The sequence below is a fragment of the Manis javanica genome, chromosome X (genome assembly GCF_040802235.1).
Source record: "Manis javanica isolate MJ-LG chromosome X, MJ_LKY, whole genome shotgun sequence".
In the NCBI taxonomy this organism is placed as follows: Eukaryota; Metazoa; Chordata; class Mammalia; order Pholidota; family Manidae; genus Manis; species Manis javanica.
The window spans coordinates 48,566,603-48,594,532 of record NC_133174.1 but is presented as its reverse complement, the minus strand read 5'-3'; the positions used below and the strand labels follow the sequence as shown (position 1 = coordinate 48,594,532).

At 37.4% G+C, this 27,930-nt stretch overlaps 1 protein-coding gene across 2 annotated transcripts; it reads right to left on the bottom strand.

Annotated features, from left to right (window-relative positions):
* Positions 1-1,272: 1,272 nt before the first annotated feature.
* RRAGB (Ras related GTP binding B) lies at positions 1,273-26,139 on the bottom strand. 2 transcript variants are annotated; one of them, XM_017654133.3, is made up of 11 exons: positions 25,478-26,139; positions 24,611-24,644; positions 22,621-22,720; positions 18,163-18,246; positions 16,204-16,270; positions 14,067-14,289; positions 10,267-10,362; positions 7,940-8,062; positions 3,779-3,870; positions 2,645-2,760; positions 1,274-1,804 (listed from the first exon to the last, which is right to left on the bottom strand). In XM_017654133.3, the coding sequence occupies exons 1-11, from the start codon at positions 25,567-25,569 to the stop codon at positions 1,707-1,709; spliced, it is 1,125 nt and encodes a 374-aa protein (XP_017509622.1). In that variant the 5' UTR covers positions 25,570-26,139; the 3' UTR covers positions 1,274-1,706. The 2 variants fall into 2 exon arrangements, with proteins under 2 accessions (XP_017509623.1, XP_017509622.1); XM_017654134.3 differs by lacking the exon at positions 18,163-18,246 and having other exon boundaries at positions 1,273-1,804.
* Positions 26,140-27,930: the final 1,791 nt, after the last annotated feature.

Genomic DNA, 27,930 nt, shown 5'->3' with positions numbered 1-27,930 from the left:
TGAGTCTCAGACTGAGTGATATAGCACACTGGCCCTTTAAGAATGGAGTCAGTTCCCTATAGCTTTCAGGTTCTCCAGGTTGTGCCCCACTGATTTTCAAAACCAGACATAAGGCCTCGCCTTCCCAGTGCAGGTTTCCAGGGCTGGGGGTGCCTGATGTGGGTTTTTATCCCCTTGCTCCTCAGGGAGGGCCTCTACACCTGTGATATTCCTTCTGCTTGTGTGTTGCCATGCCTGGGGCTTGGTTCCAACCACATCTCTGCCCCACTGCCCTTCTTTATGTGGCCTTCTCCTTATGTCTTTAGCTATGGAAGATCTGTTGTGTCAGTCTTCAGGTTTTCAGAGGAAGTTGCATTATATGTAGTTGTTGCCTTGATGTGTCCATGGGAGGTGACTCAGGATCCTCTTATTCTGCCATCTTCCCCTGGACTCACCATTGAAATTTTTAATCTACATAAACATAGGTTACCCCCAAAATAACATGATTTTGCTGCTGAATGAAAACTCTCTCTCAGCTGAGGATAAAATGATAAGGAAATGTGAAGTTCTGGTGGTCTAGAAGAAGTTTCTTCATGGCATAGAGGGAAGAGAAGTCTACTGTGCTGTAGATTCTCTCAGTGCTTTCGTGTTCTGTCATCCTATCTGTGGAAACTGAAAAAGTTAGGGCCTTGAATAATTCTAGTTAGTGTTGCCAAGCTCCAGTTCTTCCAGTTCACAATGCTTCATCTTTTCTTTAGGGGATAAATTCAAATACAACTCCCAGAATGAAAAAAAGTTTTACTACTATTTGACTAGCATAATGAAAGCACATCCTGTTAGATGTTATGAAATATATAAAATTAACTACTCCCAGACCTCAAAGAATGAAGACTTATATCTCATAAGTCCTATTTTCCCTCAAATTTTTATTCATTCCTTCTCTAGTTAACATCCTGGAACAGATTTTCAACACAACTCAGGCCTAGAATATTACCACAGGTTCTCCAACTGCTTTCCAGTCAGCCTATATAGTCTAGCTTAATTTTCTTTGAAAATTCCTTTCACGTAATTCCCCTCCTCAAAAGCCTACAATGGCTATTTACTACCACATTATATATAAACTCTTCTGCCTAGCTCTAAGGATAAACTCTGACTCTGTCCTTACCATCCAATTTTATCTTATACTGTTTCACAATCAACAGTCCCCTTCCCCTAGGATAACTGTGAAATTCATTTGCCCGTCCTAGGGAATAACTGCAAGAAAAAAGGGGTAAGAAAAACAGACACTGAAATCCCTAACAGCAAAAGTTTATTTGCAATTGAAGTTAAGGAATATTTTTAATGCATGCTGACAAAACAGTAGTATTCCAATCTTATAGGTTACTATCTGATAAGGAATACAAGTATTCAGAAAGGCTTTGGCATAAACAACTACTAGAACCAGGTTATAAGATATAAGAACACTTACACTATTAAAACCCTGTTATCAGAACACTTACATATCACCTACTTTTATGTCACACCAACTTCATGGACAGCTCACCTCCTAATTCTTCACTGGCTGTTTGAGTAAATAGCATTCAAGGTTAAACAGTAACAGTGGGGAGTAGGGAAGAAACACAGAATTGTTAAGCATCACAACATTTCAGAGCCTACTTATATGAATACAACATTAACATTAATTAACAGTATTTCAACATCTTTTCTGAAACAACATTTGGCAATGTTTAGCGCATGAGGAGACACTGCTTTGGTCCATCCACTCTTTCCAGCTTTTCAAAGTGTTTCCGGGCATTGCGGATGTTGATCAGAGTAGCTGCAGAAGCTGAGGGTAGGGATGGGGGAGATACCCAACAGAATAAGTAGGGGCAGCCAAAGAAATGCCTGGCAAGTAAAAACAAATCAAAGAGAGCCAAATCCCTCAACAGATGGCACAGAGAACATATAGGAATAGGAGGTGCTAAGTTAACTAGGGCTTAAGTTTTCCAAATAAGTAGATTTGTTTGTATTCTAAACACAAAATTTACAAAATAAATTTACAAAATCTTTTGGTTTGGGGCCAGTAGTATAAAACTCATTATTTTATATTGTATTTTATATTAACCTAAGCTACAAAAGCCAGTGGATCGGAGTTATTTCAACTTCTATAAACATCTGGAAATACTGCTGGAACTTTCATTTCAATGGTTGTGATGGACATGGCTATTGTGGCATGGAAGCCTCAAATACCTTCCTTTATGCATATAACACAAATACAGGAATATGGTACTTAGGAATATACAATGACATATAAAATGGTTCAACATTTAGTAGTTCAGAGCTTAGACTGATATAATCTTTTAAAAATCTATACTATATGGAGCATATCATACACTTAGGTTCTCTTTTGTTTAAAATCTCTAGATGGAGTAACTTGATTTCTGAAGTTCCCATGAAGAAAACATAATACTCTATACTATTTTTAAGCTTTAAAATATATACATAACGAATGACCATTTTAACTACTTTTAAATGTACAAATCAGTGGCATTAGCTACATTCACACTATTCTGCAACCATCCCCATTATAAAATAGATTTTCAGGATCTAATAAAGTACTACCTCTACAGCAATTAGTTTAAACAATATGTGGCTTTAAATCTACATTAGCTAAGTTTAAACTTACGAATGGATGGATCAGACATCACGACCATTACGTAAGTATTGGATGTAAAGATGTCAATGAAAGCAGCAAAGTTAGAGTTCCTCACTTCCATACTCTGGAAAGATGCAGCCAGTTTGCTATAGGATATAGGAGAAAAGTGAGCAAAGAACAGAAAATAATAGGAATATAAGAAATTCTTACCTTTCATGTTAAACATTTTCATAGCATTTTATACCTCAGTTTACCACTTCATTAAGACAGTTATTCACTAACCCCATTTTGTTTTCCAAGGAAATTCTAATGCTGAATTTAGCATGTTTTGGAAAGCAACCTAGAAAGTGCATTAAGGAAGTGCCTAGACCTAGATCCATGTTAAAATCATGTTATAGAAGGTTAAGTTGTAATTTCCCTATCATTGACATTAATAACTGTATCTTCTGAATGTTATACAGAAATTCCAGAAAAATGATCCCATTTCTTTGAAATAAGCATATATGTTTGCATGTTATTTGCTATTTCTTTCTTCCATAAAATGTTACCATAAATATATCAGAAAGTCTTAAAGTATGCTAAGGCATAAAAAGAGTAAACATATACCTCTTCTATTGTCAGGCCATAAGAGTTTTACCAGGGTAAGAATTTTGATCATTAAATCTTTACTAAATTATGATATTCAGCCATTCCTTCTTCCTATATTCACAATACTAAAATACAAATTTTATTTAATCAAAGCTGAGACAAAATGATTAGACATTTCTAGACTCTCTATTTTGTACTATTACCAAATCAGTACCTCACTATTAATGGTAGTTTTATAGTAAATTTTGGTATTGGTAGGATAAATTTCCCTTCTTCCTTCTTTTTCAAAACCCTCCTGGACATTTCCTATTTATTTCCTCCCAAATAGTATTAAACATCTCAAAAGGGTACTCTGCTTAGATATTTTTCATATGCTTCTTCTATGTCAGTTGAGTTTGCGATAAAGGACAATGACTTCCACCTCAGTCAACTCTAAGGCTCCCTTAGAATTTGGCTTCTTTTTCAATCATAGGAACTATTCTGTATATAGAAGTGTAGAACACTGTAATTATTTAAACCTCTAAAAAATGACAGTAATTTTTTCCAGAGATATATAGATTACACAATATCTCTTACCTACAGCTCAGCTTAAACTGCTTAATAATGTTGCTGATTTTCTCAAATCTGTGGGCATCACGCTGCTCTTTACACTGATAGTGAGAAATCACCTATGAAAAAAGAGTAAAGCCCTTTAACTCCATGTAGTGTAGTCATATCACCCACTGTTACTCCTCAAGGCAGACATCTGTCAGTCTCTTGGTCACCCTGATTTTCAGAGTAGACTTGGCAACTTGTTTACTGTCTCTTTTCTTCTCTCCTACATCCTGCCAATGATCTGCATAATTTCAACATTCCTATGGATTTCCCATCCAGAACAATTTGGTTATAATTTTATTGACTATTTAAGTATTATCTGTCTTGGTTCACTACTATTCTTTCTCACTTTAATCATTCAATGTTCATCTTATTCAATATTTCACAGGGTGGTCTTTGATTTTAAATAAAAGTACAAATCAAAAATGAAAAAAAAAATTCTCAGTTGTTTTTGAGGTATATTTAATGTATTTAATTTTAATGAAGGCTATAACCAAGTGGCTTTTGGTATTATGTTCAAGAATCTAAACAGATGCAGGATACAAAATTAACACACAGAAATCTGTGGCTTTCCTATATACTAACAATAAACTAATAGAAAGAGAAACCAGGAAGACAATTTCATTCACAATAGCATCAAAAAGAATAAAATACCTAGGAATAAACCTAACCAAAGATGTGAAAGACCTATACCCTGAAAACTATAAGATACTCTTAAGAGAAATTAAAGAGGACACTAACAAATGGAAACTCATCCCATTCTCTTGGCTAGGAAGAATTAATATTGTCAAAATGGCCATCCTGCCCAAAGCAATATACAGATTTGATGCAATCCCTATCAAATTACCAACAGCATTCTTCAATGAACTGGAACAAATAGTTCAAAAATTCATATGGAACCACCAAAGACCCGAAATAGCCAAAGCAATACTGAGAAGGAAGAATAAAGTGGGGGAGATTTCACTCCCCAACTTCAAGCTCTACTACAAAGCCACAGTAATAAAGACAATTTGGTACTGGCACAAGAACAGAGCCACAGACCAGTGGAACAGAAGAGAGACTCCAAACATTAACCCAAACATATATGGTCAATTAATAAATGATAAAAGAGCCATGGACATACAATGGGGAAATAAGAGTCTCTTCAACAGATGGTGCTGGCAAAACTGTAGAGCTACATGTAAGAGAGTGAAACTGGATCACTGTCTAACCCCACACACAAAAGTAAATTTGAAATGGATCAAAGACCTGAATGTAAGTCATGAAACCATAAAACTCTTAGAAAAAAACATATGCAAAAATCTCTCGGACATAAACATGAGCGACTTCTTCATGAACATATCTCCCTGGGCAAGGGAAACAAAGGCAAAAATGAACAAGTGGGACTATATCAAGCTAAAAAGCTTCTGTACAGCAAAGGACACCATCAATAGAACAAGAAGGTATCCTACATTATGGGAGAATATATTCATAAATGACAGATCCAATAAAGGATTGACATCCAAAATATATAAAGAGCTCACACACCTCAACAAACAAAAAGCAAATAATCAACTTAAAAAATGGGCAGAGGAGCTGAATAGACAGTTCTCTAAAGAAGAAATCCAAATGGCCAACAGGCACATGAAAAGATGCTCCACATCGCTAATCATCAGAGAAATGCAAATTAAAACCACAATGAGATATCATGTCACACCAGTAAGGATGGCTACCATCCAAAAGAGAAACAACATATATTGGTGAGGTTGTCGAGAAAGGGGAACCCTCCTACACTGCTGGTGGGAATGTAAATTAGTTCAACCACTGTGGAAAGCAGTATGGAGGTTTCCTCAAAATGCTCAAAACAGAAATACCATTTGACCCAGGAATTCCACTCCTAGGAATTTACCCTAAGAATGCAGCACTCCAGTTTGAAAAAGACAGATGCACCCCTATGTTTATCGCTGCACTATTTACAATAGCCAAGATATGGAAGCAACCTAAATGTCCATCAGTAGATGAATGGATAAAGAAGATGTGGTACATATACACAATGGAATATTACTCAGCCATAAAAAAAACAGATCCTACCATTCGCAACAACATGGATGGAGCTAGAGGGTATTATGGTCAGTGAAATAAGCCAGGCGGAGAAAGACAAGTACCAAATGATTTCACTCATATGTGGAGTATAAGAACAAAGGAAAACTGAAGGAACAAAACAGCAGCAGAATCACAGAACCCAAGAATGGACTAACAGTTAGCAAAGGAAAGGGACTGGGGAGGATGGGTGGGAAGGGAGGGATAAGGCGGGAAAAAAGAAAGGGGGCATTACGATTAACATGTATAGTGTGTGGGGGCACGGGGAAGGCTGTGCAACACAGAGAAGACAAGTAGTGATTTTACAGCATCTTACTATGTTGATGGACAGTGACTGTGAACGGGTATGTGGGGGGACTTGGTGAAGGGGGGAGCCTAGTAAACATAATGTTCTTCATGTAACTGTAGATAAATTATACCAAAATAAAATTTTAAAAAAATCTAAACTGAATTATTCTACCCACTAAGAATTTACTATTTACAACTGAGTCATTCATGATGTATATCCATAGCAGCCGAAGATACTTCCCCTAGCACTTTCAGATCTTTATAAAACCATGCAAGTATTTCCTATAAGCTAAATACACAGACATAAAGTTTCTAGTTGGAAGCAAAATTGAGTCACTCGCCAAAAGGGCGATTCTCTGAAATCATGTGAAACTTCTAAAACATAATTTTTAGACCAATGGTGGAACAGGTTCCCGTTGCTTGATTTCAACCCCCTCACTGAAATGCTCAATCACACCTAAACCTGGTCTTCAAGAGAAACCAAAGCCACTTGTCACTGCTAGTGAGGAACAGGGAGCTTATATTAGATATTCCATTAATCGCTATTATCATGCATGGTGGATGTGGCAGGAGACTACTGCTGAAGCAGGATTTTGCCATGCCACATACATCAAGACAAAGAGCATAACTCGCTTGATGCTATTCACAGTAACAGGAAAAACAGGACTCAAGGCAGTGTAATTCCAAGCAAGTTATCCTGCCAGTGGGCTGAAGCAAAATGGCACTCTAATTAGGACTCCATGCCTTAGCTGTGCCGTCTATAAGGAAGGGTGACTCGCAAATACAGCAACATTTACAAATAATGTTTCCACAGAGGAAGGAGGAAAAACTGCATTCTGAATTCTTTGCCCTCTGTTGCTATAATTGCAAAAGGATTTAACATTTAATAGTTTGCCAACTATATGCTAAGCTTTGTGCTAGGGCTTAATGTTACCTGTCCCATTCTAATCCACAAAATAAACCTCAAAAAATGATACAGACATTATCTCCATGTTATAGAAGGAAAACCAAGTTCAGAGAGTGTAAGAAATGTGTCTAAAATCACCAAGCATCGGTAGAGCTCAGAAACAATTTATTTTCTGTGAGCTGCTTTTTTACAGTTATATTTACTTAACTAATCAGCAATTTCTTATGCAGTTCTTTGTGACATCTCAAATTAGTTTCTATTATTGTTATTTAAAATGTACTTATAAATACAATATTGGTTTTGCATCACCCCTCAGGGCCATACACAGAGTAGGGTCTAATATAGCTTAAGTTAACTTTATAAGAAAAATAGAAATACTAACATGCCTATTTCTCTTTCATCTGTCCATCTGAACTCAGTTATGTCACTGAGTTGACCACTACATCTCTTCCATATTAAAAGTTTTCAACTCAGTCTTTTGGAGAAACGGGTGGGTAGAAGTTTTCTCAAAAGGAAAATACCCCTCATTTCATAATATAAGTCAGTAGGAAATAGGAATCTTAACACAAATGAACAATTATTAGCAGAAATAATAAAAATGCTATAAGATATTATTAGCAGAAATAATCAAAATGCTATAATAGGATATACCTGCAAAAACCTAAGTTTTACTATTAATGAGCTATTCACCAAAGGACTTTTTTCAGGTCACTTGTTGATAATACTACCCTAATTTTACTTACAAGTTTAAACATGTTGAAGTAAAGACAAGAGGGAAAAAAGTTCTTTCTGTAAGTGGCAACATGTTGCTCTCTATTGCTGAAAAGAAGGGAAATGTGAAGTACATCTACAGAGCAGAAAGTTCTCACCAGAAAAGTAGCTCTTTCAAACAGAAGCACTTCATCAGCCTCGATAATTTCAGCAAAATTCCTTAGGTTCATTTCCAGCTGCTGAACATTGGGAATCAGCTGATAAACAATGCTGGACCAAGCCTAACAGAACAGAAGCACAGTACAAAATTACTAACAGGTAGCCAGTTCCAGACCTTTGCAAATGAGTAAGTACACTATAATATATGGGCAGTAAAATATGATGATAATTGAGTCCCAAACAAATATTGATAACAAATATGACAGAACACAAATGAGAAAATGAAGCTACTGCTGGTTTTTATCCTTGTGTTAGATTTTTAAAAATTTCAAACACTTTCAGAAAATGCTAAAGAAACTTCTTTCCATTGATAATTTTTAAAAATAATAATTTAATTCCATCATGTTGCCTTAGGAACAGTTGAAAACTGATCTACCTGGACTAAATAAAAAGCTGCTAATCCAGCCATTCAACAAATATTTAAGTCTAAAGATCAAAATATCACTCTAAAGATCAAAAATTAAAATGCTGTATTTAACATATATCCAAGAATCAACTTTGTGAAAATATCAGAGCCACACGGACAAATGGCCCCTCCCCTCAATGAGATAACATTCAAGACAAATTACAAGAGATATTAGTGGCATTATCATTCCAAAAGGCTTGTAGTCAGCTGTATAAATTATTGATCCAATTGAATTAAGTCAACTGTATGTTTCCCTAAAACTGACTTCATCCAGAAGAGTATGACTAATGTAAGGAGTTGAAATTAACCATACCCTCCCTTTATTCTCTTAAAGTTCTTTTATTTGAATGTCCATTAATAATACTTCCTTCAATCACTACAATTTGTCTGGTAGGATGTACGATCTTCTTCTGTCTCCTACTAGAGGACTGGAACCTGGTCTTAGTCATTTGTGTGTCCAACAGCATCAAGCAGATAGGCAATGAGTATTTGTAGAATAAAATTTAATATAAAAATTGAAGTCAGCTCTATGCAACATTAATGTAAGAGATAGTAGTGCCATGTCTCTGTTTCAATTAGCTTTATTACTTAGGCATAGGAGTTCAGGTTCCAAGTTCCCAGGTCGGTGTTAATGTCACTGCTGAATTTACCTTGGAGAAGGCACCAAAGCTAACCACAGCAGAGACATTGTCACTCACAGCAGTGTTGTGATTAGCCAATTGTCTTTGGTCGTGTTATGTATTGCCATCCTTCACACCGCAGTTGGTTCTTATCATGCGTCATGTCCATCCTTATTCACGGTTACCTGTTCTATGGGAATAAGGCTTTGAGAGAAATTCGGCCCAAATTAATCTAGAACAGTATTTCCTAGACAGGTATCTCAAAATGATCTGTTATTAGAGTGAGGCTGGGTCAACATAATATTGGGGAAAAAATGGGTTAGTTAAAAAATCAGTGGCTGTTTTTAAAGTCCAGTGGTTTTTCTCCTTGGAAAATCAGGTTTCTGTGCTTTTGGTTGTAGATACTTGTCAGATGCAGTTGATACTGAGGCTGTAGCTACCAGTGACAGAGAAGGACGCTTTCCCACCCAGAGTCAGATTTGTCAATGGATCCCAGAAGCAGTCTGAAGGAAAAGTCTAACCAGAGAAGGACCCAAAAGGAGCTAGTATTTCAAATCACTAGATCAGTAGGAGAAAGGGAGGAAGCAGGATGAGGACCCTATGTGCCAATAAGGTAATTTCAGCTTAATCCATAACACAGCTATTAGTGTAACCTCTACAACTACTGCAAGCAGTGTGGTATCCATTTCAGCAATAGAAACAATCCTGGTTGAAAAGAATACAAGTCTCCAATTTGGCACGTTAGTTGAAGCTACCATACTCTAGGCATAACATGTCTTGTTTGACTCCCTTCTCTAATCTCTCCCCCCTAAATATTATCCTTTTATTGCCATCCAAAATTAGGCAGACTAGCTTATATCCAAATCTATCCAAACTAGCTTATATCCCATAAAGCTATCTGAATGTTAGACATAGCTCCCATCAAGCACTCAGCCTACCACAGGTTAAAATGGATGATGGCCAATGAAAACTCTGCTGTCACAAGGATCAGTATCAAATTAATCATGACCAAACTGGCTAATTCAGTGTGATTTGGTAGGTATGTTAACCCAATCTAAGATCAAAGCCAAAATCTTTAAAGGCTGAGTTTGATATTATTTTGAATAATTTATTGTAGATTTTTTTAAATTTAACATACATAGATGGCTATGAAAGAGTCTGAAATCTTTCAATTTTGATAATACCCTTCTAGCTGTTTTTCATGCTCTCAAAATGAGGTAACTCAGGGAAACATACACACCTTATACAGAGTTTCATCCCAGATAGATGTTCGGAAGCAAGAACATTCCAATGGGCGAGACAAACGCCTCAGATCTTCTTCTCGCTCTTTAAAAACCTGAATTAAAGGATCCAACATACTGATCAGAATTTAACAGCTCTCCTCCTTCATTGCAAATTCTGAGATTTTGGCATATTTGAAACAGAAGCATTTTCTCTTTATGCAGAGGAATTTTTCATTGTGTATACTACTTCACAAACTAGGGTGGCAGAAATGATTTAAAGTCATGAAAATGAAGTACAACAGCTACTAGAATTCTTCAGGCCTGTGCTGCTTGTGCAGAGTACTCACTGAGAGGACTATGTTGGAAAACTAAATCTGCCATACAGAGGAGTCTTAATAAAATGTATCTAACATTCCAAATCACCTAAACTGGATCATTATATAAGATTGCTAAACCCATATCAAGATTTTGTAAATCCAAATACATTAATGTTTATAGATCTCTTTCTCTCACACACACACATATCTGCATACACTCATAAATTATTTCTAAAAGGACTGTATTTATTTGGCTATATAGATATAACCTCCCACCACACACAAATACCCATCCATCTTGTCTATGTATCTATGGTCACATACACATAGAAAAGTATCTATTTATACAAATATATACACATATTTTGCATGACTGGTTGGGTTTGTAGTGAGTGCATGTACACACTATTGTGATTAATTTTATGTATCAATTTGGCTAGGCCACAGTACCAGATGTTTGGTCAAACACCAGCTTAGATATTGGTGTTAAGGTAGTTTTTTAGATTAAATGAATATTTAAATAAGTAGAATTTGAGTAAAACAGACTCCCTTTCATAATGTGGGTGTGTTTATGCAATCAGTTAAAGTCCTTAAGACAAAAAGACCACCATCCCCCAGGAAGAGGGAATTCTGTCTTCCAATTTCCTTCCTACTTAAGCCACAACATCTCCTCTTCTGGGTCTCTAGCTTATCAGCCCACCCTGCAGACTTCAGACTTGTCAACTCCACAACTGTACGAGTCAATTCTTTAAAATCAATCAATCTCTCATTCTCTCTCTTACACACACACATACACACACCTCACTGGTTCTGTGTCTTTAGGGAACCCTGACTAATATACACACATAGAGGAAAATATTTATCTTGCTTGAAATTGGTATTTAGGGAAACACCGTATGCATTTTTATGTCAAAACTCCCAAGTCTGGATCTTTAATGAACTAGAGTATACTTAAGCTTAAAATCCCACAAAGAACATTAATCTATATTTGGTGATATTTATATAAGCATTTAGAAAACAGTAAGTTGATCATTAAAAAGTAGAAGTAATTAAAAAATACACAAGAAGGTAAGATTCCTCAAGGAAGGAATAACCTAAGACAGGCACAGTCACAGGGGGGCCATCAGGTGAGAAATTGGGGATCAACAGAACTGAGGGTTTTGAGAAAATTCTTCTGCATCCGTGGATGTTTTATTGCCCTTGTCTAGCTTGGATTAACACATAGTCTACAGGTACATACCTGATCATCTACATTTGCTCTCTTACAACACTAAACTATGTTTTCTACCTTTATCTTGCATCTACCTACCACTTCAGCATTTTATTAAAAAAATAAATAAAATAATAATAATAATAAAGGGAGAAATGTGGGATTCACACATAAATCAAGTATAAAAATCAAACAAATATTCATATTTGACCTGATTGTTTATAGTTCATAATGAGTGATCAAAACCAAAAGTTTTTGTGATGACTGCCCTTGTACTGTTCACCATGTAAGAACTTATTTACTATGTAAGAATTTGTTCACCATGTAAGAACTTGTTCGTTATGCTTCAGAAGATTGGAGACTGATGAGAATTAGGCTTGGGGTGGATTAATGATTGTGCATTGAACATTGACTCCCCTATACAGAATTTTATTGTTGTTAACAACCATTTGATCAATAAATATGAGAGATGCCCTCTCAAAAATAATTAATTAATTAATTAATTAATGAAATAAAATGCTCATCTACATAAAAAAAAAATACGCAAGGAGTTCATTTGTTGGAAAAGCCTAGGTTTTTCTATTGCAAATTGGTCCAAGGAATGAAGTGATTTTTAAAGGAAACAAAACAGAAAACAAAACAACAGCAAGAATAACAATAAGAAAGCCCTCACAATCTCAAGACCAAAGCTACATGTAGGACTTTCTGCTGAATGGAAACAGAATTAGGGAAAGGGAGAAGGAACTAAAAAGATAAGATACAGTTTACAGAGTTAAATAGATAACCCTGTCAAGTGGTTTTTTTAAGTCTGTAAGCTAATCTAAAAACACCAAAACATACCCAAACAATGGAACGCTAGAGGCAATCCTGTGACTTGTTATGGAAGAAAAGTATTCCTGACTATAGCTATTAGCAAAAAAAATCCTTTAGGTAAATAAAGGGTATCCTTAGACTCCTAGGATTCAACCCAAAGAGGAACTGTATTCTTCCTTATCACCTACATATTCTAAAACTGCTTTCCTTGGATCTTCTCATTCAGCTTAGACATTAAAATCCAACCTTCTTATTTTGTAATAAGCAAATTAAAGCTAGACTATATTTGTGACTTGCTAGTCCCAGAGTCTCAGTCTCATGGCTAGCTAGGAGTTTGCCTTTCCTACTGTGTGTTCTCTGGTTTAAATTTACATGTACTAACTCCTTCACTAGAAAAGGAGAAACATAGAAAACAAAATCACTGATTCAAAAGGACAGATGTACTCCTATGCTTATTGCAGAATTATTTACAAAAGCCAAGATATGGAAGCAACCAAAGTATCCATCAACAGATGAATGGATAGAGATGTGGTACATCTACATGATGGAAACTTTTCAGCCATAAAAAAGAATGAAATCCTGCCATGTGCAACAACATGGATGGAGCTGGAGGGTATTATGTTAAGCAAAATAACCCAGGCAAAGAAAGACAAATACTATATGACTTCACTTATATGTGGAATCTAAACAAAACAAAACAAAAATGAACAAAACAACAGACCCATAGGCACTGGATAAGTGAGTGGTTACCATGGGAGAGGGACTAGAGTGGGTGGGTGAAATAGGTGAAGGGGCTAAGGAAACACAAAATTAGTCACAGGGATGAAAACAGAGCGTAGAGAATATAGTCAATAGTTCTGTAACATCATTCTATGTTGACAGATAGTTAACCATACTGCTACATTTAATAATGTACATAGGTGCTGAATCCTATGTTGTATACCTGAACCCAATATATTATTGTGCATCAACTATACTTCAATTAAAATAAAGAGAAAAGAAATATACTGTGCCAATGCAATTATGCAGGACTTGGCACTGTGCCTAACACAATGTGGTTGGCACCTGAATTGGTACATACCTGTTTCTAAGTCAACCTACTGACAGCTGTGACCTTTCCTCATCTCACCCCTGGTAGGTCTTCTAGACTTGACTATAAGTGCCTGCTCTGAAGGATGGTAAAACAGGGGCAGCAAACATTTAAAAAATACATAAAAGCTACTTAGTGATATCACATAGTCCTATGTGATAGAATTTACCTAAATATGAAAATTATTTGCTAAATGAATATTATCTTTTCCTTAACATGGAAATTTTGAGTGCTTTTAAAAACAAATCATAAAACTTTATTTTGAAAGCTTATGCTGAGATTTTTTTTTTTTCTGAAAATAGAATGGCACAAACTTACTTAGATCTCTACAAGAGAAGTTTACAAAGCATGTCAATCATTTTGTGTAGTATTCTTTCTGTTTCTTACCAGGTCCCGTTGATCCTCCTGTACCAGATCCATTTTGTGCACCAAACAAAAGATTTTGGCATCTGGAGAGTTCTGCAGAATGGCCTCCAGGCATGATTGGTAATAGTGCATGTCCTTTTCTAGTTCTCGGCTCTCCACATCAAAGACATAAATCAGCACCTCCACATTTCGGAAGATGTTGTCTCGTTGGCTAGTGAAATAATTTTCCATGAAGGTGTCCTGTCTAATAGGAAAAGAAATCTAGGTAGTAAGCAAGTCCTCAGTTTATTCTAGTCATTCCTACTTATTATCTATTTGTTTGGCTTAACCAATGTGAAAGATAACCTGAAGTTTCAAAGTAAAGAACAAATAATAGCAAATCAGTTGGGCTCACTTTCTTTCTTCTTGAGCCACACCCTGCACCACCCTTTGTCCCTCCCCTTTTGCTCCAAATACACTCTGGACTTCCCTCAATTCTGGTGACCCATGGTCTATCCACCTAAGGTCCTTTATACAAACTGTGATATTCCCCTACCTCTACATCTAATTAACTCCTACTCGTTTCTTGGATTTCAGTTAAATCCATACTCCTCACAGAAACTCCCTGATTTCCCTTGACTTGACCCAATCACCAAAGGCCCTTAAATCAATATATTGTTCTTATTTGTAACACTTATCACAAGTATGTTTTTATACATTTGTGTGAGTTTTTAATTAATAGCATTCACTTCCCTATATAGCAAGTTCTATGAAGGCAAAGATCATGTCTGTTACTGTTTGCCATTATTTCCCAGCTTTTAGCAGAGACCCTGCCATATAGTAGGTGCTAGATGAATATTTATTGAATGAATAACTAGTCAGATACCCTAAATTATATGAAAATGACTCTAAGATATCTTTTTAGCAGAATGTTACTCTTTGCTTCTTAGACCATGTGCTACTTCCCAAGAAGATCTCAATTACCAGTTGTTTAACAGAAACAATGGAGCATTGTCATGAGAAAAAAAAATTATGAACCTCAGAGTCTAGTCCTATACTTTGCTACAAATTAGCTGTGTGACCTTGGGAGAGTCATCTCACTTGATCTCAGCAGCCTTACCTGTAAAATTGATGATAACATCTTAGTGCCTAAAAGCAAGGGTCTTGGACTAATCTCTGGACACTGATTACAGAACTGGAGGAATGATTATGAGGAAGGATTTATATGGAGAGAGCTGATAGGGTGCTGAGTGATCCATCTGCTAGTAATAATGGACTCATTTTCTTACAAAGTACTTGACTATTTCATTATTCTTTTAATAAATGCTCTTTGAGCTATTCCATGGCTGGGCTAGGAACTGGGAAACACTCAGCTAATAATAGTGTCTATTTATTTTGTGAGGTACATTGCCATGTATTTTTATATGTATTATCTTACTTAATCATCATAAAGTATCCTATGAGTTGGTACCATCCTTATCCCTATTGTACACATGGAGAAACTATGGCTCAGAAAGTTTAAATGATCTACTCAATAGAACATACTGACAGAGATGAGATACAAACCCAAATCTAACTCCAGAGCTGAGGTTCCTAACCACTGAACTACATGCTGCTGCTTCAGCTTAGAGATGCAAAGGGCCTCAGGGTAGGGAGCAATACCAGCACAAAAGCACAGTGAATGTGCATTTATGATAGGATATTTGGGAAGTGCCTTGGCAATAACAGAAAAACTGTCTCCTACTCTTGTAACAGTGGGTACTCAGCTGGAGGATATGTGCTCAGGTCTGATCTACAGTGCTTAGATTGCCTGGAGATAATTATTGAAATAACAAAGAATGAGATGGTATGATGTGATAACTAAGTGCTTGGCACTGATGTTAGGTCACCTGCGACAGACACCTAATTTCTTCACTTGCAAAAATTGGGGAGTAATCTATCCTATACTTCAGATACAGCTTGTGTTAGTGCTGCTTAAATATGTTACACGCAGAGGGTATTTTCACATATTAAATTACATATAAATCAGAGATCTTTATTTAATCAAGTGCTAATTCTGAAGTAATTTTTATCCAATCTATTACAAATGATAGTTATTCTAGTATTCTCTGAGTAGATTACACTAGATACCATGATTACCGACACTGGCTTTAAAATCACGTAAGCAATTGGTACTTACCCACCACAGTCCCACAGGTTCAATACCAGGTTTCCCAGAAATCGAACATGAGAATGTTCTACATCAACTGGAAGACAAATATGACAGACCTAGTAATTTTAGCATGTGAACAGATATTCGAAATAAGCAAACTGCTAACCCATGGAATTTAGAAGGACCAAAGTGGAGTGAAATGCTCAAAGCCACAGCAAGAAGGTGATTTTCAGCTAAGTAGTATAGTTTAGTGGCAGGGTGGGTAACTAAACTACCCTGAGTTACAAAACTGGCTCTCATGTAAGTCATTTTACTTTTTAGTAGTTTAGTGCTTAAAGCAGAAACATCTCCAATTATACTAATGTTAAATTTTCTACATGTAAGACAGAGACATATACCATTAATAGCTCTTCCCTGATTCACCATGTCCTCCACAAAAAAATGAAAACATGACAAAAACCAAATACCAAACAAACATAAATATAACCAAACTCACTCCCTTTATTATTTCCTTATTTTGGCTAATGACCCTACCATTTTCCCATTATGCAGGGGTGGGTGGGGAGGGGGGCATTTTTGACTCCTCTGTCCACATTCAATTCATTGCTATTCCTTAGTAATCTCTCAATTCCACTCCTGGTTTTACAACCTGCCAATAACAGTAAGGAAGGGCCTTACCTTCTCAAGCCTATACAAGTACAAATAGCTCCAAAATTACCTCCCACCAGGAAGCCTTACCCACCTTACTTCATCCTATAGGCTACTGGCAGGTTCATCTTCTTAACAATACTTTGAACATGTCACTCCCCATTCAAAAAATTCAATGGCTTCTCCCTGCCAATGGGAGGTGGGGGTGCATTCAAGGTCCTTCAGAATTTGGCTTCCAATCTACCTTTATATTCCCCAAAGATTCACATTAATAAAGCATTTTGTTTCAGTCCAATTTGGTTTATTCAGAGTCCTCCCAAACGCACTACCTCCCCAACTTGCAATATAACTTTATTTACATCAGGGGTCGCAAACTTGCTAATAAGGGCCAGGCCAGTAAACATACAAGAGCAAATTTTATCATGTATAGAAAAAATACACATCCACCCAAGGGGACAATGGAGTGGGTGGCAGTTACTCAGCACTAGCTCATTTGCCATGCAGAAATGTGGGCTCAAGATTACCAGATCTTTAAATTTTTCAATAGCAGTGGGAAATACCAAATTTCAAGGAAACTTTTACATATTGATAACTAATTCCAATTTTTCTATAACATTTCACAAGCCAAACTAAACACATCGGCAGGCCTTATACAGCATACAGGCTGCCTGTTTGCGACCTCTGCCTTACACTCCCCTCCCCACCCTATACTTCGCCTTCTCTGTCCATCAGCCCAGAAAGTCCTCCCCACTTTGGTTTCAAAGTAAGATTCATCTTTTAAGACCCACTTATTAAATCCCACCTCCTCTCAAAGCCCTACCTGGCCACCCCCCACTTACCATCAACACTCTGAATACATTCACACATTTATTAAGCATCTACTCTCTGCCAGGCACTAAAAATCACAAGGAATAATGAAAATTTATTTGTTCTAAAATTTCTCAAAGTCTAGCAATTATCATCCTTACAATTTATGTGATAATCATATAGTGGTGTTTCTTCTAGCTGTTGCTTAAACTGACTGCTATCTAATTTTGTGCAATTTTATCCTCTCATAAACAGCAAAGCATTATTGAAAAAGAAACATGGGCATTGGAGCCAAACAGTTCTTAGTTCAAATACCAGCTTTACCTCTCTGTGTGACCTTGTACAAGTCACTTAACCTCTGAGTATTAAGTCTCTTCTCTTAAAAAAAGTTGGGAGGCATACTACTGACCTCACAGCATTAATGTGAGGATTACAGGAGTTATCATAAAGTGCCTGGCACATAGTAGGTACTCAAACTACTTCCCTTCTTCCCCTTATTTCCCCCTCCTTCGAAAAGGAATCATATCTTACATGTCTTTGTATTTCCAACAGAGTCTACGAGAGAGTAGGTGCTCAAACTGCTATTAATTTGAAGACTATGTAAACCGTCTAGTACTAAAAAAAAATGGAAAGAAGTGCTACTGAGAAAGGGAAAGACAATAACAAAAAGAAGTGACAGGATTCAGTGACTGTTTAGATATGAAGCACATGGGACAGAAATCCAGTTTCTACTCACATATCATAGAAATTGTTCTCATCAAGTGACCAATTGCCCCATTACCAAATCCAGTGGACTTTTTAGTCCTTGTCTTACTTCCTGTAGCAGGACACTGTTGACTTGACTACTCTCTTTTCAAAAAATTCTCTTCTCTTGGCCTCTGATCTCATACCCACAACCTCTCTGGCATATCTTCCTTCACAGGTTCCTATTCTTCTTTCTGTCCCTTAAATGTTGGGAGTTCTTCAAGATTCTGTCCTTGGCACCTACTCTTCTATCGATTCTTCCCTCAAGCAAGCTAATCTATTTTTTTACCATTTGGATACTGATAACTCATAAATATGTATCTTGTAGACATCTCTCCTCCCTTTCTGAAACATATATTAGACATCTCACTTGAATAATCCACAAATACCCCAAACTCAATATATCCAAATATAACTCATCATCTCCCTATTCTTCCCACAAAATCTATTCCTCTTTCAGTCTTCTCCACCTCAGTGAATTTAACCAGTTGCCTAAGTTAAAACCTTAGTTTCATCCTTGAGTCTACTCTTTCCCCCACCATTCCTCATAAATCTATCAGTAAGTCCTATTAAGTATATCCCAAATCCATTTGCTTCTCACTATATCTACTACCACCACCCTAAACCAAGTCAAGCCCTCATCATCTCTTACTTGGTTTATTAAAATAGTTTTCTAATTTGTCAACCTGTTTTTACCCTTGCCTCCCTTCAATCTATCTTCATATTACAAATATAATGATATCTCCAAAATGCATTATTTTTATTCCACTCTTCTTTAAAAAGAAAAAAAAAATGTCTCTGTATATGTATGATTGTATATACCCAGAAAAAAATGCCAGAAGGATAACCTCAAACTACTAATGGTGGTTGTCCCCTGGAAAGTGGGCCAGAGAATAAGGGAAGAAATAGACTTTGTATACTTTTGTAATGTCTGAATTTTTCACAAATATTACTTTTGCCATTAAAATTGAACATTAAAAATAAAATCTGGTCATGTTATTTTTCTGTTTAAACTCTCTATGTGCTGCCGTCTGCCCAGGTCAAGCTACCTGACTTGGCTTATAAGGCACTTTTATCATTAACCACCCTCTTTACCTCCCTCTTTAGCTTCTTGTCTCCCATATGGCAATCTGCCTTTCCTAGTTTTCCTGTCCTGGTATCATGAAAGCAACTGAAAACAACCAAGAACAGAGCTTTAGGAAATCACACACACTTAAGGGGCAGAAAGAAGAAAATGTTCTTTTTTCTTATGGCAGGGGAGGGATGGTTAAAAGATAAAGGAAGAAAACCAGGGAAATAAAGCATTAAATAAAAGCCAAGGAAACAGGGAATTTTGAGAAGGTAGGAAATCTTCGAGGTGTCAACAGCGTTTGAGACTAAAATAGTTTATAATCATATTTTTATTGACAAGTTTACTATTCCAACAAATACACTTTAACAGTTCCCTAATAAATTAATTATATCGCCATTCTGTATTCTTACTTCAAATTTCAAAACACAGTAGGCTCTAAGTTTAACAAAATGAACCAACTTTTTTCAGCAATGACGAACTAGAATAACACCAACACATTAAAGGTTATGTAACATTTTAGAACAAGTAATCTTTTACTACCTTTAAAGAAAACCAGCAACTGCATAAAAGGGAATATCAAGTAAAGTTTAATGTACTATATGTATTTTTAATTAGCTTATATATTTAGCAGTAGAACCCAGACCTTTTCTCAGCAATGACAAAACTAGCTAATGATAGGCTAAAGCACTAAGGTCAATATAATATTTTAAATTATACTTTTACTACCTTTAAGGAAACACAATAATTGCTAACAAAGCATTATCAATAAAGGTCTCACTTGAGATACCCTTAAGGGCAAGAGTCCTGTCCCATTCCCAGTGCCTGGCACAAGCAAGTTCCAGAAAAGCACTTGTTGAATAAATGGCCTGCTTTAATGTGTAAGGGTTCATATAATTTGCAACATTCTGTTTGTAACTTTTTAATGATGCTGCTAGATTATTTCAAAACTATTTCAAATAGCTTAAATAGTCTTCTAAATTTGGATTGCAAGACTATTCAGTAGACTTAGGGTCTGCTGATTAGTTGAAAACAAAACAAAAAAAATTAACTGGACTAGAAAAAAGTGCTTCAATAAAATGTGTGGAATTAAAATACAAAGAAAAATAACTCTGCCAGGAATTGTGCTTGTAGCATACTGAAGAGAGAGGAGCACAGATTGACATTCCAGCTCTAACCTCTACTAGTTGAGTAAGCTTATCTTCCAGGTCTTACTTACTTCAGCTATTAAAATGAAGTTGATATGAGGACCAAAGTAAATAAAACGACATACAATAAACATTAGCTTCCTCTAATCCACTGAAACTGTATGATTATTAGGTCCAGATATTAACTTGGGAGAACAGAAAAAAACACTAAAATCAAATCAAAAGAAGAAGTCTGGACAAAATCTAAAATCTAGCAAATCAAGAACGAAGTTTCTTGATAGGTCACAGGACCCTACCCTAAACAAAAATCAAGACGAATGACTTAAATGAAAACTAAGTAACATGCTTATCAAATTGTACAAACTACACAAAGTTAGGAAGGATAGCTAACGTTATCAGGCGAGTAATAAATAGCTAAAATGAAAATAGCATCCAACCTTTTTTCTACAGATAAAGAAACTGAGACCCAGTAAGCAAGTGACTCATCCTGGACTTCACAGTTAATAACATACCATGGGCTAAAACAAACAAAACTGAATATTTAATAGAGATAGGCATTTAATCTTAGGTTCAAAATATTAACTGCACAAGAATCAGAAGGAAGATACCTGTTTTAATAATGATGTATGTGAAAAGAATTTTTTTTTCAGTACGACTCAGTATAATGGCTGCTGTACAAAAGAAGAGTAGGAGCTAGGCTGTGCTAACACCAGGTAATGCCCAGAATGAGAGATAATAATCCTACTCTGCCCTCATCAGACTATATCTGCATTCAAGTTTCAGCACTTTAAGATGTAAACACATTCAAACAAGTTCTTAAAAAATGCTTCAAAATGATATAAAATGGGGAATAAACGGAGAAGCTGGTGATGTTCAACTTAATGAAAATATGATTTGGGATGCAAGGGACAGCTAAGATAGACTGAGACATTAATCATGCTTAAATCATGCTTAAAGCAAGCTCAAGAGAACAGAAAGGGGACTAGCTAAAACAAATAAAGGGAAATAGATTCAGAGTTCTAAGAAATACTTGTCTAGCCATTAAAGGTGCCCAATTGTGAGAATATATAATACACTCTAAGCACTTTAAGAACAGAAATGAGGTTTCTTTCTCCTTTGTATCCTAGACTCTAGAATATAAGGTGTTTTTACGAGTGTTTGTGTTCTTGAAATCACAGTGAAACACCTTATGAAGAAGTAGTGGATAACTTGTCCCTAAGTGTTCAAGATGCTAGAAATCCAGATCAGAAATCTTTGAAAGCAAGGTAGGGAAATGCTTTTGTTATCTAGAGGCCAAGGAGTAAGGCAGAATCCAAAACTACTTGGATACTGCCAAGTAAAATGGCATGACAGCCTAGAGTCAAAAACGGTCTCCCAGAAGCATAGATCCCCTGAACTGGCAGCCATGGCAGCCCAGCTAGCATATACTAAGAAGCCAGATTTAACATTCAAACCAAAAAGGGCAATGAAACATCTCTCAAGTCAGAGCTGGAACTGTTGAGAACACCTGTATGTATCCAGAAAGAAAAACGTCAGAGGACAGATCAGGTTAACCTCTCTCCCATAGCCCCCTACCTACAGCAATTTATCTTTTAATGAAGACTAATGCTTTAAAAAAAATCTTTTTTTTAGCACTTTAGAAAAATCTTAGGAATTTTTATTACTATGCTTATTAAATACCTATCAATTAATTGCCCTAAATAGTTAAAAACAAACACGCTCCCAAAATAACGAACAAGCAAAAGGGTCCCTATGCTTGTTTAAGAAAAAGCAGGATAAAAAACAAGTTGGACAAGCTAAGCAATCTACTTGGTAAGCAATCTAGAGAGCAAAGAACCTTCCCAAGAGAACAAGGAGTAGTAACCAGAATTAGGCTATACCCCTCTGAGAAGGAATGAAAAAAGGGGGTAACATGCTCCAAAACAAGTTTCTCAACCTTTGCATCCCCAAGTTACTGCAACCTGGTGTGTTATGCAGATTATTAATAGTTAAGATCACCTGATTTTATGATAGGATAAAACATCTTACTTGTTGCACCAAGGCGACGTGTGTCTCTGGCAATATAATTTGCAAAGATAATAGACCTCATGCTGGTCTTACCAGACCCACTTTTACCCATCAGCAGCACCTAAGAACAAAGTGGGAAAACAGAAAGAAAGTAAGTTAGCAATCTAGAGTAAATCAAGTCTAAAGGGATCTATCTCTCTCCTGCACTTCATGGTTTACTTAAGTGACAGTACCAACAACCTGGTACAGATACTTGTAACTAACTAGCACTCTAACTAATGGTGAATGCAGATACCTGGAATTCCAGTGTCCAAGCACTTATGTACCATGGATCATACATCTTCTGGACAATATAACTGCAGTGAATTATGCTATTGATACACACTATCATACATGCAGAGAAATACCAACCTGAAAGGAAACTGAATCCTGACTTCTCATATGTTTTATGGACTGAACTACACGGCAGGGGAATTCATCATAACTGAAAGGTCTTTCTCCTGCTCAAAGTCAACCTTGCCACCTCTAACCTTGATCTCATCCCTTCCATTTACCTCCATGATTTTGTTCCATTAATTACTCTATATCTTTTTCTCTTCAAAAGTGTCCCATAGCCTACGGGATCAACTCCTTAAACTACATATAAGACCCTCCTTGATTTGGCTTATCTACTCCTCTGCCCCTTCTTCTGATCCTCCTGGCCTGGAACTTTTATAGAGTCCAGTTATACTGAACTGAGCAGTTTGTAGTCCCTTTGATTATTCCCAGATGTCCAGGGAGCCCCACTCTATATTTCTTTCATGTTGTACTCTCTGCCGGTAACTTTTTATTCCCTTTTCTTCCTTCAGCTAAGCTCTACTCAGCCTTCAAGACTTGATTTAGTAATCATCAACTCAAGAAGCTTCTCTGACCCCAGTGCCCTAGGTTGGCTTAGATGTGTCTCACTTCTCTCCTCCCATGGCAGTCTTACAGCACCACGAAGACCATAATGCATTGCAGTTATCCTTTATTTTTTTGGTTTGTCTCTCACAAGACTCTGATCCTGAATGACAGGGAGAACCCCTTTTGTATATCCAGTGCCTAATATATGACAGATGTTATATGTCAAGTTTTTTTTTTATTCTTAATCATGTAGAAAATTCTGGTATTTTTAAGAATCTTCGTTGATAGCAACTTTAGACAGGCTCATCAAGAACATTCCCTTAGTAAACTGAAATTATATAATTGAAATACATGAAGTTAAGGCTACCTACAGTGCATTTTTGCTTTTTAATTCAAGAAATCTTACCTCAATTGCTTATGAAAGACTTAGAAGGCTGTTAGATTCTAATCTAAGTGCTCTACATGCATTTGCTCACTAAACTTCATAACAAAATCTATGTGACAGACAATATCATCATCACGATTTTACAAATGAACTGAAAGCCCAAAAGGTTCAAAAATTTGCTCCAGAGCTGTGCTGTTACTGATTCAGACAAAACCCCAAGGTGGGGCACAGTACTATAAGAGCACAAGGGAAGGACTGTGCAATTTCATCCAGAAAATTCATAAGACCTTATATGGTAACATTTGAGTCGAGGTCCACATAAATGTACAGGCAGAGGCCTGTGTAGTGTGTGTGTACGGCTTGCACAAAATGTAAATTAATTTGTATATTTGGAGAAAACCAGATTCTATATGGCTATGATAAGAGTACACAGGCATGGCTTTATATGGTTTAGTGAGGAATAGATTTTCAAAGGGCATTCGTTGCAATGAAGTCATTTGGATTTGATTCTATGGATTTGGGAAGTTACAAAAAGTTCTTAAGTATGTGAATGACACAATTAGATCTATGTATTAGAAAAATTAAATCTGATAGCAAAGAAGGGGACAAGAGTCAAGGAGAACATGCAGAAGGTTCCTGCAACAGTCTAGGAAAGATGGTATATATACACCTACACATACACTTCTTGAATAGTTAACTTCTCACCTTTACCTTCATGTTTCTGATGTACCTAACACGTCTTACCTTTTTCTTCATGGCTGTATTTGGTAGCACCCACCTGCAGATATTAACCAAAATAGAGCTTCCATTATCCAATTGCCTTAGAAATTGGAATTAAAGAAATACAAATAAATGTGGAAGTACAAAAGAGCAAATTTAGCACAACAGCTAAGTACAGCTGTTTGTGGGACCTCAACTGAGTAGAGGCCCTCATTGTCCAAAATTATAAAACTGGATTTATGGCCTCTATTCCCTCATTACATGCTCAGGAAATAGACTCTAGGAAGATTTATTTAGGAATATAAATGAGCCATTCAAATTCAAGATTCAATTGTTCATCATCTTAAAAAAATGTATTAAAGCAACATACACCAAGAGCTTTAATAAATCAAACAATATTGCCATATTTGAGTATCTTCTATTTTTTAAAGCCAGCTTCCTACTTTTAAAATCTGTAAGTAGCTTTAGTCTTTCAGCTGTCCTTCCAAGTCGTATTTCACTCATTACAGGCACAAAGTATATAAAACACAAGTCTCAAATTAAGGTACAAATTGGCATAGAATACACTGTCATGCCACTGATCGTTGCCCAAGAAATGCCAACCCTCTTTCTAGTCTTCTCCATAACATGATGTCAGATCTCCTTTATTGATAATTCAAAGCAACTCAGAACTGCCTCTTCAATTAGAACACCCCTCCCCAGAACTGGTTATCAAGCCCGGCCCAAGGGTTGTTTCTGGTCAGCGTAATCAGTGTCACCAAAAGCATACAGATCAACCTCACTAGTAAACTGAAGCAGTTTATCACGGGTGGCACGTTCTAAATCACAATACTTTCTTCCATTACAATACCCCCATCCCCCGCTTCCAGATTTGACATATCTTTCACTCACCCTAGCGATCTTTCCGAGTCCCCTATGGGAGGATCCAGTCTCGGCCCCAGATTCTCTTTCTCCATCTTTTTCTCAGAGTCAGATTCTTCCATCGTGCAACAAGTCCTTTCCAGTACCTTCTAATCCGCAGCTTTCTTCACCACCACCCCTCCGCCCGCTTTTTTTGCCCTCTTGAACCCCTCAGCCTCCTATTCTTATCGCATGAGGCCCGTAGGTCTGCTCTATTCTTGCCTCCGCCTTTGTCCACTGGGGGGCTGCTTTCCCCCACGGTTACCTTTACTGCCTCGAACTTGGCTTCAAGGCACCGCCGAGGAGGCCAGCTCAAAGGCTAGTGATTTGGTGGTACGCAGCAAGAGATGGAGGATGAGAGGGAAAGAGGAGTAGGGATTCGTCTCGAGTTTGGGCCTCAGGCCACAAGGTCTCGAAACCCAAAGGTAATTTCACCCGCAGAGGTGGGGATGGCGGAGGTGGTAGAAAGAGCAAACCCTTGCCGTACGCACTAAGTGGTGAACTCCTCAGTCGGCTCTTTGTTTCCGAGCCTGGTCGCCCACGAGAGTCAGCCGGCAGCCATAACGGCCCAACCGTCTACCCTTCAGGGAACCAGGTACCTCAAAGAAGGAACCCGTCTGCAGGCTAGGATCACGTGGGCACCTGCCGTAAACCCAGAGCCTGTCACGTGACTGCCGCTACGAAGGTCGGACTGGGAAGAATACCATAGAGATTGTGCGGAGGAAGACAGAGTGCCGCCTGTCGCCGTCACGTGCCCATGGGTTTCACTGGGTGCTGGCCTGATGGGGCGTTGCCAGCCTCCCGCGCTTCTCTAGTGAGCTTCCTCCAGCCACATGCGCCCACCCGTCCCCTCCCCCAGTCCCTCGGCCCTTCTCCTGGCCCCACCTACCTTCTGCGGAGAATTAAAGGAGACGGGTGCAATTACAGTTCCTCAAAGCTAGCCTCTGTTTTTTTTTTTTTTTAACTGCTATTTCACCCATACCGTTTTTTCGGGTGGGGAAGACTGAACAATTGTCTTTCTCTTTCTGTTTTGTTATTAGTTCCTGTAACCGAGTTTGTAATTTAATGAGTAGTACATCCAAAGTGATTATAATTATGTCTTTCACTTAGTAAGCACACAATAAGTTATTGCAGGGACCAGGGACTCGTCGGGGATATTTAGGACACACATCTACCCACTTGTTTAAAACTGGAAGTAAGGGACATAAATTCTCATATATCATAGTAAGAAGTCAAGAGCTAAAAGTCTAGACTTGATAACTGAAAGATTACTGGTAGTATATACATACTACATACATTTACATATGGAGGCCACCATGAAAAATGGCAGGAAGAATGAGTTGCTTCCTAAGGGGTAGGAGCTAGGAAGTGAGGCGACTGTTGCTTTTCATCTTAAGCCCTTTTGTACTGTACACATATGCCACATGTATATTACTTGATAAGAAAAAAAAGGAAGGAAAGAAGGACCAGAGGGAGTAAGTAAGCAAGGAAGGTATGAAGGAACGAAGGAGCAAAGGGAAGGGAAGGGAAACTGGACGGAAACCGAGTGCTGTTTGTTCCCAGACTTCCCCAATTGTGATCCTATAGGATCACTTCTCACTGAGACAGGCACCGTAGATGTAGTCAGAGTAAGGTGAGGGCCTCCAGAGGGGGCAGGGCGGGATATTTGCAGTCAGAGCAATGTAACTACATGCAAGGAGACCCCCCTGCTAAAACTATATTAAACATTGAGCTCTAGAATCATCCTTCAGTGAAATCAGTTAATGTTCCCCAGATAAAGAAGAGTAGCACATGTTTGATTATGCTAACCATTTATAATCATGTGTAAGGTTCACTTAAGCATACTAAAAGGCCCAGGCCTGTGTGCCGTCTTTCCTCCTTCAGATCTGATGAAGTGATTTTGCAAGCTGGACAACTAATTTAGCAAGTAAGCCCAGGCATAAACAACACAGTAAAAGACAGGAAGGATTCCATCTTAAAGATAAGATTGCATTTTAACACCCAGGTAGTTGAAGAGTCAGGATTCTTTAGCAAACAGACAATACCTCAGCCCATCTTGGGGGCTGGGCAGGAAGCCTTTTGATGTGTTCCCAGATCAAGGCGCGGGTGTCTCAGAGAGATATCAAGGCAGGAAATTCACTACCTTAAGTTCATTTTTAATATTCAGGGACCACTTAAGTCCACACCCCTAAGTTTTTTCATGTTCTCGAAAAATCCTCAACTGCCTATAAAACCCCCTAGACAACGCACCACTACGGACTCTCTTGTCCCCTCCTGGCGTGAGCCGGGAGCTCTGTCCTTTCACTGTATCTCTAAATAAAAGCCTGTACCTTGCTCTCCTACCTTGACTGGTTGTGAAGCTCATTCTTAGGCTCCCAAACAAGAACCCCGGCATCATCACCACAGCTCTTGTGCCTCAAAACAGATTTATTCTATTCTAATCG

Excerpts from the sequence above, each read along its gene's own strand:
- RRAGB (XM_017654133.3), bottom strand. The coding sequence starts at position 25,569 with ATGGAAGAATCTGACTCTGAGAAAAAGATGGAGAAAGAGAATCTGGGG. Across the intron at positions 18,247-22,620 it reads ACGTCGCCTTGGTGCAACAA|TACTAGACGGTTTACATAGT; the intron begins GTAAGATGTTTT and ends ATTTTTTTTTAG. Across the intron at positions 10,363-14,066 it reads AGGAGGATCAACGGGACCTG|GTTTTTAAAGAGCGAGAAGA; the intron begins GTAAGAAACAGA and ends CCTTTAATTCAG.